The sequence below is a fragment of the Neolamprologus multifasciatus genome, chromosome 11 (genome assembly GCF_963576455.1).
Source record: "Neolamprologus multifasciatus chromosome 11, fNeoMul1.2, whole genome shotgun sequence".
Lineage (NCBI taxonomy): Eukaryota > Metazoa > Chordata > Actinopteri > Cichliformes > Cichlidae > Neolamprologus > Neolamprologus multifasciatus.
This window is the reverse complement of record NC_140449.1, coordinates 28,861,170-28,875,604: the sequence shown is the minus strand read 5'-3', so window position 1 is coordinate 28,875,604 and position 14,435 is coordinate 28,861,170. Positions and strand designations below refer to the sequence as shown.

Genomic DNA, 14,435 nt, shown 5'->3' with positions numbered 1-14,435 from the left:
AGAAATGAAATCACCTACAGTTTTGTTAATTGATTAGGATTGCTTAAGATTTGTATTATGAGAGGAAAATGTAAAGGAAACCAGAGGAACAAAAAGATTAGATTTTCTCACATTTCATAATCCAGTGGATTTGTTAAAAATTAAGTAGAGGTCTTGCATAACCACCCACCTTGAAAGTGGAGATCATCATCTATTTTGGTGTCTTGGAAGAACTTCTCAGTTATGTAAAAGATGATTAATGGAGCTTTGAAAGGAAACAGAATGGTCTGTGTCAGTGAGACTCAATAGACTTCACCAAACACAACTTAAATGTCTCAATTTGCTGCAGAGTTATGTGCTCTTTGGTCTGCTTTAACACATTTGAATTAAATAATTTTATTGTAGTGCATAGTAAATATTTGATTTTACTTTTGAGCAGCTGAGAGTCAGACTGTGAGAAAATGTGTGTGAGGCCTGTGTTTTCTTGCACCACTGAACTCTCAGTCGGGCTGGTAGAGTTCATATATTCTTTGGCTTTTGAGGAAGATTTAAAGCCACACATACGCACACACACGCACACACACACACACACACACACACACACACACACACACACACACACACACACTGCATTTGCAGCTGTTCTGGTGAAAAGGGCCCTTGAGCTAAGTCACATCACATGCTATTAATACAATCTCACTAACAGCGTGGGTTGCATGTGTGCATGCAGGTCTCTTCGGGAAAATGTCTGAATTTCGTGTGGGGAGCATATATGTGCATGCGTGCTTCAGTGTGAATTGTTTTAAGTACCTTGCTTTAGGGCACGAGCGTCTCAGTATATCTGTTTGAACTCTGACCTCAACCACACTTCCAAACAGCTGTGTCTGCCCTCTTTATTAGGTGTGCGTGGCTGTCAGTGTGTGTATTATATTCATGTGTGCGTTAGTTCTACGCCCTCCGTCTCCACTTTCTCCCTTTCTTTCACCTGGGCTGACCTCCTCATTCAGACAATGTGATGTCACATCCAGATGTTTCCAGCTTTTCCAGTGTGCTTTCATTACAGACACATTTTCTGTGATATAAAAACATGAACCATTGTTTAGTTAATGATTGAATCCAGCTTTTTGTCAACTCTCTACTGTTAGTACTGCTGATGCAGTCTGGATGAAACAATATCAGTTGTTTTCTTAAAGGCACATTTGGAAATGCTGGGAAACGCAAGTGAAAAAAAGTGTTGTAGATATTGTGCATAAGTGAACTGATCAAACATTTACAAGTTTGATATATTAGATCTAACAAGAGTTTATTCCAGGCAGAAGGTTGTGAAATTTGATAAATCCTCAGAGATTATTTCACGAATATAGCAAGATGTGTTTTCAAACTTTAACGCCTTTATGGCATGTTTTTTTTAGTGTGTGTGTCAAGTAAGAACATTTTATATCATACATATGCTTTTCATTAGTTAGAAAGAGACTCAGTTTGTCACGAAAATGTTCATATGTATTTTTGTAAGGTCTTAGTGTTATGGCTTTTGATTTACAGTTTGCATGAAAACATAAATAAAACGCCTCTCACGTAGTTGCCCTTTTGTTGACTTTCTAGTAAAAGTCATTTACAGTAAACTCAGGTGTTATTTAAAACACATTGATGCTTATTATTTTAAAACCTTCTTCTCATTTGACATTAACACCTTTGTTTGGTAAGTATCACAACGACTCGTGTTGCTTAAGACCTTTGGGTTTCAGTCGAACACAAAAAAATGTCTGATGGTATGTAGCATGTAAAACATGTAGTTAGTGTGTAGGTGAGCACACATGACATCATTCATTTAAGTGTCACTCAAAGACAATGCATCACCTCCTATTGTAATTTAACTAATTTCTAACTAATAGTTATTAGGCTTTTATTCTTAAGTTTACCGCAGCATATATTATTATTTATCCAGGATTGTCTTTGGTTCAGTTATCCAGTTGTGGAGTTTTTGACACATGTCTGCCTTCTCTTGGATATATAAAAATGTTGTTCAAAGCATCCATCCATCCATTCGCTTCCGCTTATCCTTTCCAGGGTCGGGGGCGGCTGGAGCCTATCCTGATTGCTTACAACTCGGTCACGCTGGCATGGAAGGGGTAGTAAAACCAGAGTAAAAGTTGTATCTCACCAAAACATTTACAGCACTTTCACAGTTTTCATTACCACTCAGACAATAGCTGGCAAGCTCCAGGCAACTGTTGCAGTCTGCTAGCTACCAAAGGAGAGATTTTTGGTGCAGCAAAAAAATAAATAAAAATGTGTGATCAGTTTTAATTTTCAGCTGCCAGCAACCACTAGTTGCATAGAGCTAACTACTCAGGAAATACATTTTTTTTTTCTTGCAACCTCTCCAGATAGTTGCCAACGTGTCTCTGGGCACGTTTAACTGTGGCATTTGCAGTACATCTCCTGTCGCATGAGGGATATTTTCTTCTGCAGGGTAATATAGCTGAACACTGAACACTGCTGAATTTCCCTCTTCACTGGTATTAGTTAAAGTCTGAGCATTTGACGAGGAGTTAAGTGCTAATGGAAAAGGTTTGAGGAGGACTCTAGTGTAGCAGGTGGACTTGGTGGGCTCTCAAGTCTTTTGAGCATTTATCATAGCTCCTACTAAAAAAGCTCGTGACAAGGTTTGTGGGTCATTTTTGAGTACATGTATCACAATTTCTACAAAGAGACATTGTAAAAAAATACTGTTGTTGTTTTTAATTTAGGGGTGAACTTTCACTTGAAAAAATAATTATTATATTAATATTCCAATAATATTATTATAACACATTGTCAAATCCTTTCTGATTTTGATATTTTCTATGATTCGGGTTTTGAAAATTATTAAAGTTATTTATTGCTGCTCTTTCGACGCATTTGTGACTTAATGTGCTGCAGGTGTGACCGAAGATCGGTCTCAAATTTATGTGTAGACACAATCTAGACATTTTTTGGAAGCAAGATAAGCCGTCTAATCGTAGCCAAAATCATCAGTCCAGCCTTCACACAGAACCCACTCCCTCCTCCATCCAGCTGGACGGACCAAACCCACTCATTATGTCACCACTGGGTGGGCCTTGAGTCAACCAGCAAGCGAATATGTGTGGGTGCTGGAGGTCACTTCTGAACCTGTCAAGGTCAGGTCTCACAGCCTGGGGCTACTGGCAGTCTGGGGCTAGGCCTGGGTGTTAATCCTAGGTTGGGTGTCACTGCGGTGGGTAACACTCTGCAATTTAGTCCCGTGCTCTATCCAGGGCCTCTGGCCCCTAAGGACCACCCAGCACACTGTAGCAACTATTGACCTCAGTATCTGTGTGTGTGTTTCACAGGGAAGCAGAGGGTGTTTGGACTGAATTATACAATTTATTTTTTTGCCAGTGTATAAAAGCCAAATGCCTTAATGCATTTAAGCAGTAGACACCTTAAGTCTGAATTTGCATGTGTGATTGCAAAATTTTTGCATTTGCATATTTTCAGCTATGTATCCTGCTTTTGTATGTTTTGAAGTTATGTTGTTCTTAAGGATTTGTGTTCATTTCTGTAAACTGATCTGCCCATATTTAGGACATTTTCTGACTACAGAAAGACAGACATATTCATCCATAAGTAAGAGGAATGAGGGGAGTGAGGGAGGGAGTGCAGCTCTCCCACCCACAACTTATCAGTGGAGAATAAAGCTCTTTGTTCATGACCGTGTGAACACACGTGTCAAAGAAAAGCAGAAGGCCTCTCTCTCTCAGTCTCACCAGCCCAGAAAAAACACAAGAGTTCAGCTGACTCTTTGTCAGAGTGGGACAGCCTCATAAATCACTGCACAGGGTTAGAGCAGTCATACTGCTGAACGACGGCCTGTTAAAGCATCTCTGACAGCCTTGATTGGGCAGGAGGTCAAAAAAGTAGACTTTTAGTTTTTTGTTTAACCAAAGAAACCACATAAACATTAACATGTCTTGTATTTTTTTTTTACATTAGAGGTATTTAGTTGTTGCTTACAGTCATCTAGATTGTATCAAAGAAAGTGAAACATTGGATTGGGTATCAGCCTCTAGATCTACATCGCTCATCGTCACTGATCAAGTAATTTTCAGAATGTTATTGAATTTCTTTAGCTAATTAGTTAATAATTATAAGGCATTTTTGCCCTATATCTGTTTTTCCTCAAACTGCCCAATTTTTTTTTCTAAATTGTTTTAGACAAAATGAATCTTTTTATCAGGTATATGAAAAATATAATTGTTTACTTACATCTTCTCACATATGCAGTTTACTTATTTTTCTATATAACTGGATATCGTTTTATATTTTAAAACAATTTCCTTGAAAAATATTTCAGTGGCACTTAAGAGGCATGTCCTGCCTGCATAATATTGCAATAATGATTTGCTTGCCTTACTTGAGGTCTGTCCAGAAAATCCAGTATTCACAGTAACAGCAGTGTCCGTAGTGTCTGTGAAAACACTATTGGCAGTTATACATTTACCACTCCTAGGTTTAGTCGCTTGCCACACCGCTATCAGAAGCAATTCAGAAGCCCTTGTTGGGCTGCAATAATGTACTTCTTGCACTTTTTGATCAGTCCTGGAGTTATCCAGATTAACACTGCTGAGAGTGCAGCATCTACAATGAGGATTAGCACCTCTAAGACTGAGGCCACAGTTGTTATCTAAAAAGGGGTGGACTGCCTCCTCCAGGTATGACTAGTTGCCTAGTTGCTTCAAATGGCGGAGTTATAGTATCTCGGGGCACCTGTTCACAATTCGGTGAAATATGAAGTGGGAAACTGACAAATGGAGTGGTTTAGTGCCATCAGTCATAATGACACTGTATCCATCTCTTGGGGTTGTTTGTTATTTATTGATCTGTTGAGCTGTTGAGTTGTGGTGACAAAAAAAAGAAAATCTGTGATGTTTTTTTTTTATTCTCAGAAAAGATCTTTCCTGAAACAATCTCTGGGTTCATCTTGAAAGACTACAACTCATGGAAGCTCCTCAGTAGCCCCTCAGGAGAGCTGGTAGTGGCTTTGGATGTTCAGGCAGGTCTATGTAGACTGTTGCTCCTGCGACCAGGACTTGGATCAGTGCTAAAAGACGGATAGTTGGACGGATGGTTTCCTCCAGCCGATAATGGCATGTTGTCCGTATATATAATAACTAATTATTGTTTTAAGATGATAGGCTCAATGACCTGCACACTAAAATGCAGTAAAATTAATTGGGATTTTTTTCTATGAGACATTTTGTGCATGATTACTAAAGCTAATTTGCCTGAGTAGATATAAAGTTAAGCGTAGATATAAAGACAAACAAAAGAAGAGGATGTGGAAGCCTGGACTTCATGCTTATCTGGTGGATATGCTCCAAGTCTTTTCCCAGCAGATGATAAACTATGAGAAGTTGGATCAGGTGTGGTTGCCAGATCCTATCACTTTATCCTCTACATCTTTCCTCATTCGGTACTCCATTCAGACTTGAGTAAACAATCTTTTTTTCACCCTACCTTTTATTCTCTGTATTTTATTCAATTTCTTTGTGGCCTCCAAGTTTTTTCTTCCCTCATCTCTTTCATCCCCTTCTGTCTATTACACTCTCTTGCTCTCTCCTCTTGTCTTATCAGTGGGAGTGTAGACAGACAGTGTTATCAACACGGTGTGTGTGTGTGCTTGTTTTGACCACAGACAATAGTGGTTACTGTCTGTCTGTCTGGCTATCTATCTATCAGACACTGGTAGAAGAGATGCTGATCACTCTGTCACTCATCCACCAGATTGCTCTGTCTCCACCGTCCTCAGCATGTCTACCTCCCAACATACCATCTAACTGTCTGACTCTTTCATTTTAGCTCAATCTGCTTTTTTAAAGAAATCATTATTGCCCAGGTTTCTGTTTTTTCACTTCAACATTTTGGTGGTCAAACTGGTTGGTTGCAGTCCTCATATAATGAGTTTTTCCCTCAGACAGTTTGACCTGCAGAGGATCAAACACTGCGCTGCAAACATGACAAACACTGCTAAATGACGCTCAGTAACCAAGCCAAAGTAACTCAAAGTGTACGTTTAATAGTCACAATGAGCGCTATCGTTTTCCTGAGCTGACTACGATGATTAAGGAGGTAAAGACCAAAGTAAAAAGCAGAATATGTTTTTTGGTGATGGACTGAATACATCAAAGGTATTTGGTACCTCTTTATGTTTGTGTAATATATAAGCTAGTGTCTGACACTGCACTGTTTAGGTTAACTCCCTGAAGGTCTTTGTATACCCCTGCGCTGTATTTGTGTGCGTGTCTGCAGGTGTTTGGCAGCCAACATCAGGCTCTGCAACAGCACAAAGGAACTCTAATGAGACACATATTTAGATACTTGGGCCTCACCACTCGACACACATAAGTGAAACAGTGAATCTGTTACTGTTCTTTCAGTACTGAGGAAATGTGGTCTTGTGTTAGTGAAAGCACATTTGATCGTGAGCAGAACGGATGTTAATGGAAGTCTGTGCGATCGTGAGTGTTTGTGTAAGTGATACTGTGTATGTGTGTGTGTGCGTGCGTGTGTGTTTAAGATGATTTCAGGAGCTTGTGCCTGTCTATGTAATTGTATCCATTTGTGAGTATGTCTATTAGTCGTCCTGCTTGAGGAAATGGGCTCTGTATTTCCAGCCGTCGTTAAACGGAGATTCTAATTTGCTCTTTAATTAAGACACGGAAACGCATGCACGTGCACACACAACCAACTGTAACACATTCATTTGACCTTAGTGTGAACTTTTTCAACTTCGTTCTTCATTTCTTTCTTTATACTCATACTGTAACCCATCTCCTTTACTTCTCCTTTGCTTTCCTGTCCTGTAAAACATTGTGTTTCACTCTCACCCAGCTTGTCTCTCTTTTCCTTGATGGATCGTCCCATAATACCCCGGGCTGAGAGCGATGTGTTCTGCCACGTTGCCTTCTTCCAAACGGACTGCTGTTATTTTCCACTTGCACAGATAGTGCAGCACTGTGTGCACAAAGTCAATTGTGTATTTGTAGGCGCACCTATCTTTAAGTTGTATGTATGCATATGTGTTTTCATATTGGACTGTGTGTGCATGTGTGTGCATGTGTGTGTCTGTGGCTTGGAGTTCATCCATGCTGTTTGCTGCGGCTTACTGAGCAGGAAACATCTAATCTGTCGACTCTGTGGAGGATACGCTCACACAGGAACACACACACAAAAACACTCTGAGCTTTATTTCTTGTCTGTTTCACTTTATGCAAGGATAAAACTCTGGCAGCAGATACCTTTATTTTATTTTTCCACTTGCCGCCATGTTGACTTTTACTAACGTTCAGCGATGTTTGACAGAATTGCATTTTTTTGTGTGTATTTGGCTCGACATTTGCTGCGGAGCCTTTCACAGACTTCACCACTTGATATCTGAGCTGCTACACAAGTGCTTTTGCGCTTTGTGTTGTAAAATTGCCCAAACTTGGCGTTGAGTTATACTGTAGCTGTTGAAAGTCAAACAGGAACAAATTCTACACCAAATTATCAACTGCAGCGCTGCACGGTGGAAGGTCATGGACTGGATAGCACTTTTCCACCAGTTTTTTAAAGGACATAGTTTGACTAGTTTAGGTTTGACATCATATCTGTTAATATTTAACAGCATGTATAATAGTGCTTTTGAAAAGAAAAGTACTGTTAATGTTACTAGTGAGTGACTGACCCGACCCCCGTATATTAAATGTGGGGCAAAGAAATATGTCTGAGTTACTCTAGCAGTTACACAGGTTAATGATGATGGTGTGCAATTTCATTATTGCATATGTCAGAAGCTGGGAATGTTAATTGGGTTACAGGATGAATACTGTGATTGTTGACGTTCCAGTGGCTTGTTTGACATCTTACACCGAGTTTATGCTTGCTCTACCACCCTAACAAACAAAGGCGTGCACTAAAAGTGACATCACAGTTGGTGTCTTTGCCATGATTTCATGCCTTGTTGTCATGCTGGCATTAGATGTGTGGCCATGGCTGTCTTGAATACACAAGTGTACAATTGTGCCAGTTTTTACCACCATTTCAGTGATATATAGATGACACATGTGGAGGAAGCTTAAAAACACAGCAGTATCTTTGCATATGATTTTGACTTCTTGTACCCCTTCATCAGCACTGATGTGAAGTTTTCTTTTCGAGTAGTGGTACCTGTTGCTCAGGAGAATACTGAACAAGTCCGGCACATGCTCAAGTGCCACTTTGAACTGTGACAGGGCTGTTGTGGATTGTCTTAGTTAATATTATGATGGTGACTTTAGAGTCAGTTTTTTTGTTTTTATAGTTTTTATTTTTCACTGTATAAGTCATATAACTGCATTAACACAAGGAAATGAAATTACATTAGTGGCCTTTCCTGTGTTTTCTTTCTGCTTCATGGGGCATATTTATTTTAAGTTATTGGCCATGTTGGTTATTCTGAGAGATAAGTTGGCCCTGTCTATTTTAAAAAGTTCAAAATGCTGCTTTCTTTGACCTAAACGCTGCGCACCGGAATGATCACTGTAACCATTTTCACATTATGTTAATTCAAAGGAACATGACATTAGCTATATCTTGCTCATCATATATACATGATTTTAAGGGTGCTAGGTTGGTTTATGTACTGAGAATAAACTAAAATTAGTCAAGCACAGAATTCATTCTGAAACTTTTTCTCCTCTCTTCTTTCCTTTGAACAGCATGGCAGCCAAATGTGAATCCTGGGCAGCTAATTCTTAACTCTAACTTTTTAAATGTTTTTTGCATCTCAGCTTAAATTTAAGACACGGTTAATTTTTGTTTTGTTTTTTTATGTGTCCGTGTGTGTGTGTGTGTTTATATGTATATGGATATATAGTGTGTGCTCTAAATACTGCATCCAAATCCATAGATTTGGTAGATAAGGGTATTGCTAATTTCTGTTTGTGTTTTTCTGTACTTTTCTTAGGTACTTTTCTTAGTACATGTGTGTGCATATCTTTGTGCATTTGTGCGTGAATAGATAAACATGACTGTTTGTGTATGTGTCTGTGTGTGGTTTGCAATCCCCAGAGTAACGTAAAACGTTGGCTTGTATTGGAAGCTTTGTACTCTGTGTTTGCATCTGAACAAGTGAATGGATGGAAGAAATTCTAATAGAGGGAATTTTTCTTTAATAACATCTTTCATAGACTTTCAGTCTTTCCCTTTGACTTTTTTTTTTTTTTTTTTTTTTGACGGTCTAGGTTAAAGGGCCATGACGCTGTCACAAACTTGTGCCTTGTCACTGAGATGTAAACCAGGTTTAAGTGCATAAGATGCAGCAGAATGTCCCTTTATGTGTTTCAAATAGACTCCAGACTTTATTGCAGACACCTCGGGAGGTCGTAACCCCAGCAGCTTCAACTGCAGGTTGTTTAAGGTCACCAGTAGTTCAGCTGCTGACGTACAACTAACTAGCTGTGAGAGGGAGATGGTGTTGATGTCCAAGTTTATAATTTTTTTTAAGCGCATTTTCACTCGAGGCTTCCTGGAAGCTGATTTGTATTGGTTATTTGTTTTTAACATTTGTGTATATATTCTGTACATATCTGTGTGTAAATGGATGTGTGTTCACATTTGCATGTTTTTATATCTCTGTTCTGTGTGTGTGTGTGGGGGGGGGGGGGGGGGGTGTTTAGGCTAAATGTGTCTTTGTATTCTCTCAGCTGGCATCAATCAGAGTGTGTGTGTGGAGTCGACCCACTGCCAACAATGAAGCCCTTCACCAAACCTGGAGCCTTTTATCAATACGCACACACAGACGTGCACACATGCACATTTTCAGAGATCTCGAGGGGAAGGTGGATGGGGTTTTGTTTGGATCTTGAGAAGGATGAAGGTAGTCAGTGTGTGTGTCTGTGTGGCGCATGGCATTAGAGTATAAAGAGTTCATGTACTTGGAGTTGTAGCTCGTGAGTGTTTTTAAACGTATATTATTTTTTTTCACAATTCACAAAAATAGACTCCCAAAGATCCAACAGAATTTTGCAATTTCTGGTTTATTTATCTAAATACTCTGAGCGGTGTTCCCAATAAGTGTGCAGAATTTTACAGCTTTTTACCATATGGTTGTACAAGGTGCAAGGGCAGAAGAGAGGGAAAAAATTAAGAGAGCAAGTGAGTCAGAAATAATTTACATTCGGTCACACTTCTTTAAAAGACTTAAGCCAAGCTTATGTCTTTGTGTACTCATGAAGGTTAGACTGGGTTAGAGTGGCAAGACAGTGATGAGAAATAGTTAATCATTTGGCAAGAATGTGTGTGCATGTGTGTGCATGTGTGTGCATGTGTGTCTAACTTGAGAGTTGTGAATGACACGGCACCCACAGATGACCTCAGCCTTGAATGAGTGCTTGAGTCCTTTTAGGTTTACCACCAAATGAAAGGAAGTGAATTAAGACTTTAACTCTGACTGTTTACACTTAGTGTGCAAGTCTTAGAGGAGGCTCTCGTTCCCATGTACTCATGTTTGTAGTTCAGTATTACGCAAATCAAAACGGCTTACTTAAGCAATTGGTGCTTTACCCTAACATGCACACAGATATACACTCACTCTCTCGCTCACTGACTCTGTCTCTCTCTCTCTCTCCCTCTCTCTCTCACACACACACACACACACACACACACACACACACACACACACACACACACACACACACACACTCACTTCATTTCTGAGTCTTCCATCTCTGTTTTCGCAGTATCAAATGGCAAGCGCTGAATCCATTTGTCAAACAAACTCCTGGCGTACGTTGGCACTCAGGCCTGCAGATCACTCATTTATCTGAATACACACTCTTCCATTAGTCCCAGATCTGCTTTCACCTCTTCTTTTTCTCTCTCTGTCCGTTCATCTCTCTCCTCCTCCTCCTGCTTCTCTCATTTCCCTCCTTGTCTTCATCCGGCTTGCCCTTTCTTGTTGTCTTCTTATTCATCCGTCTTGCTCTTTCATCGCTTGTTCTCTACTCATCTCCACTCCTCTGTTATTGCAATGATACAGGGATGAAGGGACTGACCCCTCACTGAAGGTCAGAGTTCGCCTGGTCCTACCACACCTCATATATGTATTCTCTCTCTTTCTGCCTTCTACTGCTGAGCTGCGTACTGCGAATGTTAGAAGAGCTTAACCCTCACTTTTGTGCTGTTTAACCTCATCTTCATTGCAAAGCAAGTATTTCATTCCTCTTTGCTCCCCGTCTATGTTTTTGATTCCTACAATTCTTAAGAAAACATGCCTTCGAAAATACTGCCAACCGAGTGTATGGGCAAGTCATCAGAGCAAGCAGTCTCTACATATAGAGAACAATTTATTTGAATTCTGCTGTGTTTCGTCTTTTTAGTTTAGTTTATTTTTAAACTTGAGAAAGAAGCAAATCCGTAATAAACATTCTCTAAATGGGATTTCCAGTGCTCTAACAGGAGAACAGCAGTGCAGTTTGTTCAGAGAAAAAAAACTAAATCCAGTAGTCTGCAGGAAAGAGCCATAAAACACAAAGGCTGAAGGGCATGGAAATAATGGACGGGGGTTTATTTCCTCCTGTTGAAGAATATATTGGTAAAGGAAAGAGTGAAAGAATTTTTAAGAAGTTGAATAAATATTAGAAAAAAATCCTAAAAGGAAGATTTCCACTGGTAACGTCTAATTAATTTACAGAATTGTTGCAGAAGTGTCCTGTAAGTGCATTTAAGATGTTATTGTCAAAGCAATGATAAAAACATACCAAGCATACAGGTGGGAACTTTAAGTGGATGTTATAATAAGGATTTTGAATGCAATTTCTTCCAATTGATATGAGTCCTAAAGTGGTAAAATGGTGTGATTTGCATATTACACATTACCTTTAAGCTGAGAGCTGGTTAGTTATGTAATGAATATACATATATCTACTAACAGGTCATATATCAGTCAGTGCTATTCTTCATTCCCAGGTTAATTTAGTTTCTTCAGTTGCTGTCCTGGAAGTTGTGAAATGTTGATATCTGTTGAAATCTTTCTGTTCCCAGCGGTTAATTCACCTGTAGTATCTTGAAGTTGCGAAATGTCAGTCACTTCCTATAATTTCTGGTCACCACAATGCTGTGAATCACTTCCAGTGTAGCTTAACTGACTCTAAACTAATGTTTATATGGGTCTTATGGGTCAAGAGTCTTAACCATTCAAGGGAACTAGAATTGGACCCAGATCCACATACCTACTGTGACACCTTCGAGCATTTTCAACATTGCCAACTTGGTTGCAAAAACCTGGATGTGATGAGGAGGGACAAACCCGTTGGCTGATAACTTGTCATTGATAGGTTGCATGTCATGTAGCCTCACACATGAGATAATCCTCTTTTTTGAAACGCGGTATAATCAAGATTTACGAAACAGAGTTTATTTTTTATTCATTATGTCCCAAAATAAGAGACATAGACTGAGCAAGAACATGTTTAAACAGGAAATAACAGAGAGCTGTTTTCCCATAAACTTCTACGTCTTTTTGCAACTAGAGCTGTCGCCCTCTAATGACCTTAAGATAGAATGCGGATTTAGGCTCTAGCTTCATTGTAAATATATCGGGTTAGCTAAAACTAGACAAGAAAGGAAGGAAGAATCATCCTGTGTCTCTAACAGTTTAACAAATGATTTGACTGTCTCTTTCATCTCTGACAAAGCAGTGTGTTTGACTTGCGTTGTAACTGGTAGTCCATCAAAAATCTTGCCACACATGTCATCTCTACACATTATTTTAAAATGTAATTTCAGATTTTAAAGGCCAAAAGGGAACTGTGAGATCTTAATATTGCAGCAGGGAATTGTGACCCCCGTTATAAAAATAACACACAAAGATGAAGTGGTTCAGGGTGAATTCAGGCTAACACACAGTGAGAGTGATGAAGAAGCTGCAGACTCGATGCTCATAAAACTGTTTACACAGGTTTTGCCGCTGATGTTTCAAGTCTTTGTGGATAAATGGGTGTGTTGTAGAGAAAGTGACCTAGCAAGGCTTTTAGGGATGATTCGTCATTTGGTCCAGCAAGAAAGTAAAGGGGGAAATCTGGCTTTTGTGTCATATTAAGAAAATATAATAATTTTGGAGATGACTCAGAAGAAAATACACAAAAATTCAAAATGACTGGAACCAGAGGTCAAGTTGGGTAGCCAGCAGATTTATATTTCACTTGGCTGACTTTGAAGCATGTTTATAATTCTTGACAAGTATTCAAGTTTTTTATAAAACAAACTGGATCAAGATCAGAGGTGAAGTCACAGCTCCTTAAATGCAAACTGTTGATGTATGAATGCATTATCATCACCTCTGTATGCAACGGTGATTCTTGTGATGATTAGGAGACATTTACCAGCTCCTGTCTCCTCCAGGTAATGGCACTGGCAGAGGCTGCAGAGGAGAACCGGGCACTGCTGGAAGAGGCGTTTGTTCGTCTGCGGAGTGCCACACACCTTCTCGTGCTCCTGCTGTCCCTGTGGCAGGGCCTGACCCCCGATCAGACCAGAATCCTGGAGGCCACACTGCTTCCTCTGCTGCAGGACACACCGCAGCTGGTACACAGTCTCTCACTCACGCACACACACACAGGTGGCCATTAACATGTCAGTATCTGTCCATCCATTTGCAGCTTGCTCAGTATACATAGACCCAGCTTAAACACACTCTAAAAACTTTTAAAATTAAGTACTTCTGCTCTCTGAGGAATACACACACAAAGGCACACACACAAACTCAATCACACATTCAGTTTTTAGCACTCAACACTCACCCGTCAGCTCTGCACAGAGTCAGAGTGTGTTCTGTGGTACCTGTTCATAATTTGACCATTAAAGCTTTCTATGTGTGTGTGAGTGAGTGTGTGTGCATGCATGTGTGTATATATATAAAATACACAAATACACGCAAAAGGTCAAGGTCAAAGAAAGGTCCTAGTGTGAATAGATGGCATATTGCTCTTTAAAGAGCCTCTGACTCAGACGTCAAGCTTTGTGTGAGAGTGTGTTTGAATGTGTGTTTGTGCTTATGTGAGCATGGGTTGTGCACTGCCGTGTTGACAGAGCTCCTCCATTTGCTGCAGTCAGACCACGAAAGATTTGTCACTCCATCGAGACGGCGAGTGCCCACTGTGGGTGTGTTTGTATTAGTTTTTCCATAGCTCTGATCAATCCCCTGAACCTCTCATTACCACCGTGTCTATTTCCAGCTTTCGCTAACGGCGCAGAGTTACACACATGCACACAACTGTGCATAAAATATCTTACAGTACGCACACACTGTGATTGTAGACAGAAATAGCTTCAGAGGGTCAGTTGATGAGCCTCGAGGGACTGTGAAAGTAAGTGTGTGTGTGTGTGTGTGTTATTTTAAATGGGATTAATGGCATTAAGTAAATTAGTAGTAA

General features: G+C 39.8%; 1 protein-coding gene across 6 annotated transcripts in view; it reads left to right on the top strand.

Annotated features, from left to right (window-relative positions):
• The window catches only part of bbs9 (Bardet-Biedl syndrome 9), a 175,927-nt gene that overhangs the window by 78,011 nt on the left and 83,481 nt on the right, over positions 1-14,435 (top strand). For all 6 annotated transcript variants that reach the window (XM_085176809.1, XM_085176811.1, XM_085176813.1 and 3 more), the window contains one exon: positions 13,405-13,587. In XM_085176809.1, coding sequence (XP_085032935.1) covers positions 13,405-13,587 — 183 coding nt within the window. The remainder of the gene's footprint in view (positions 1-13,404; positions 13,588-14,435) is intronic.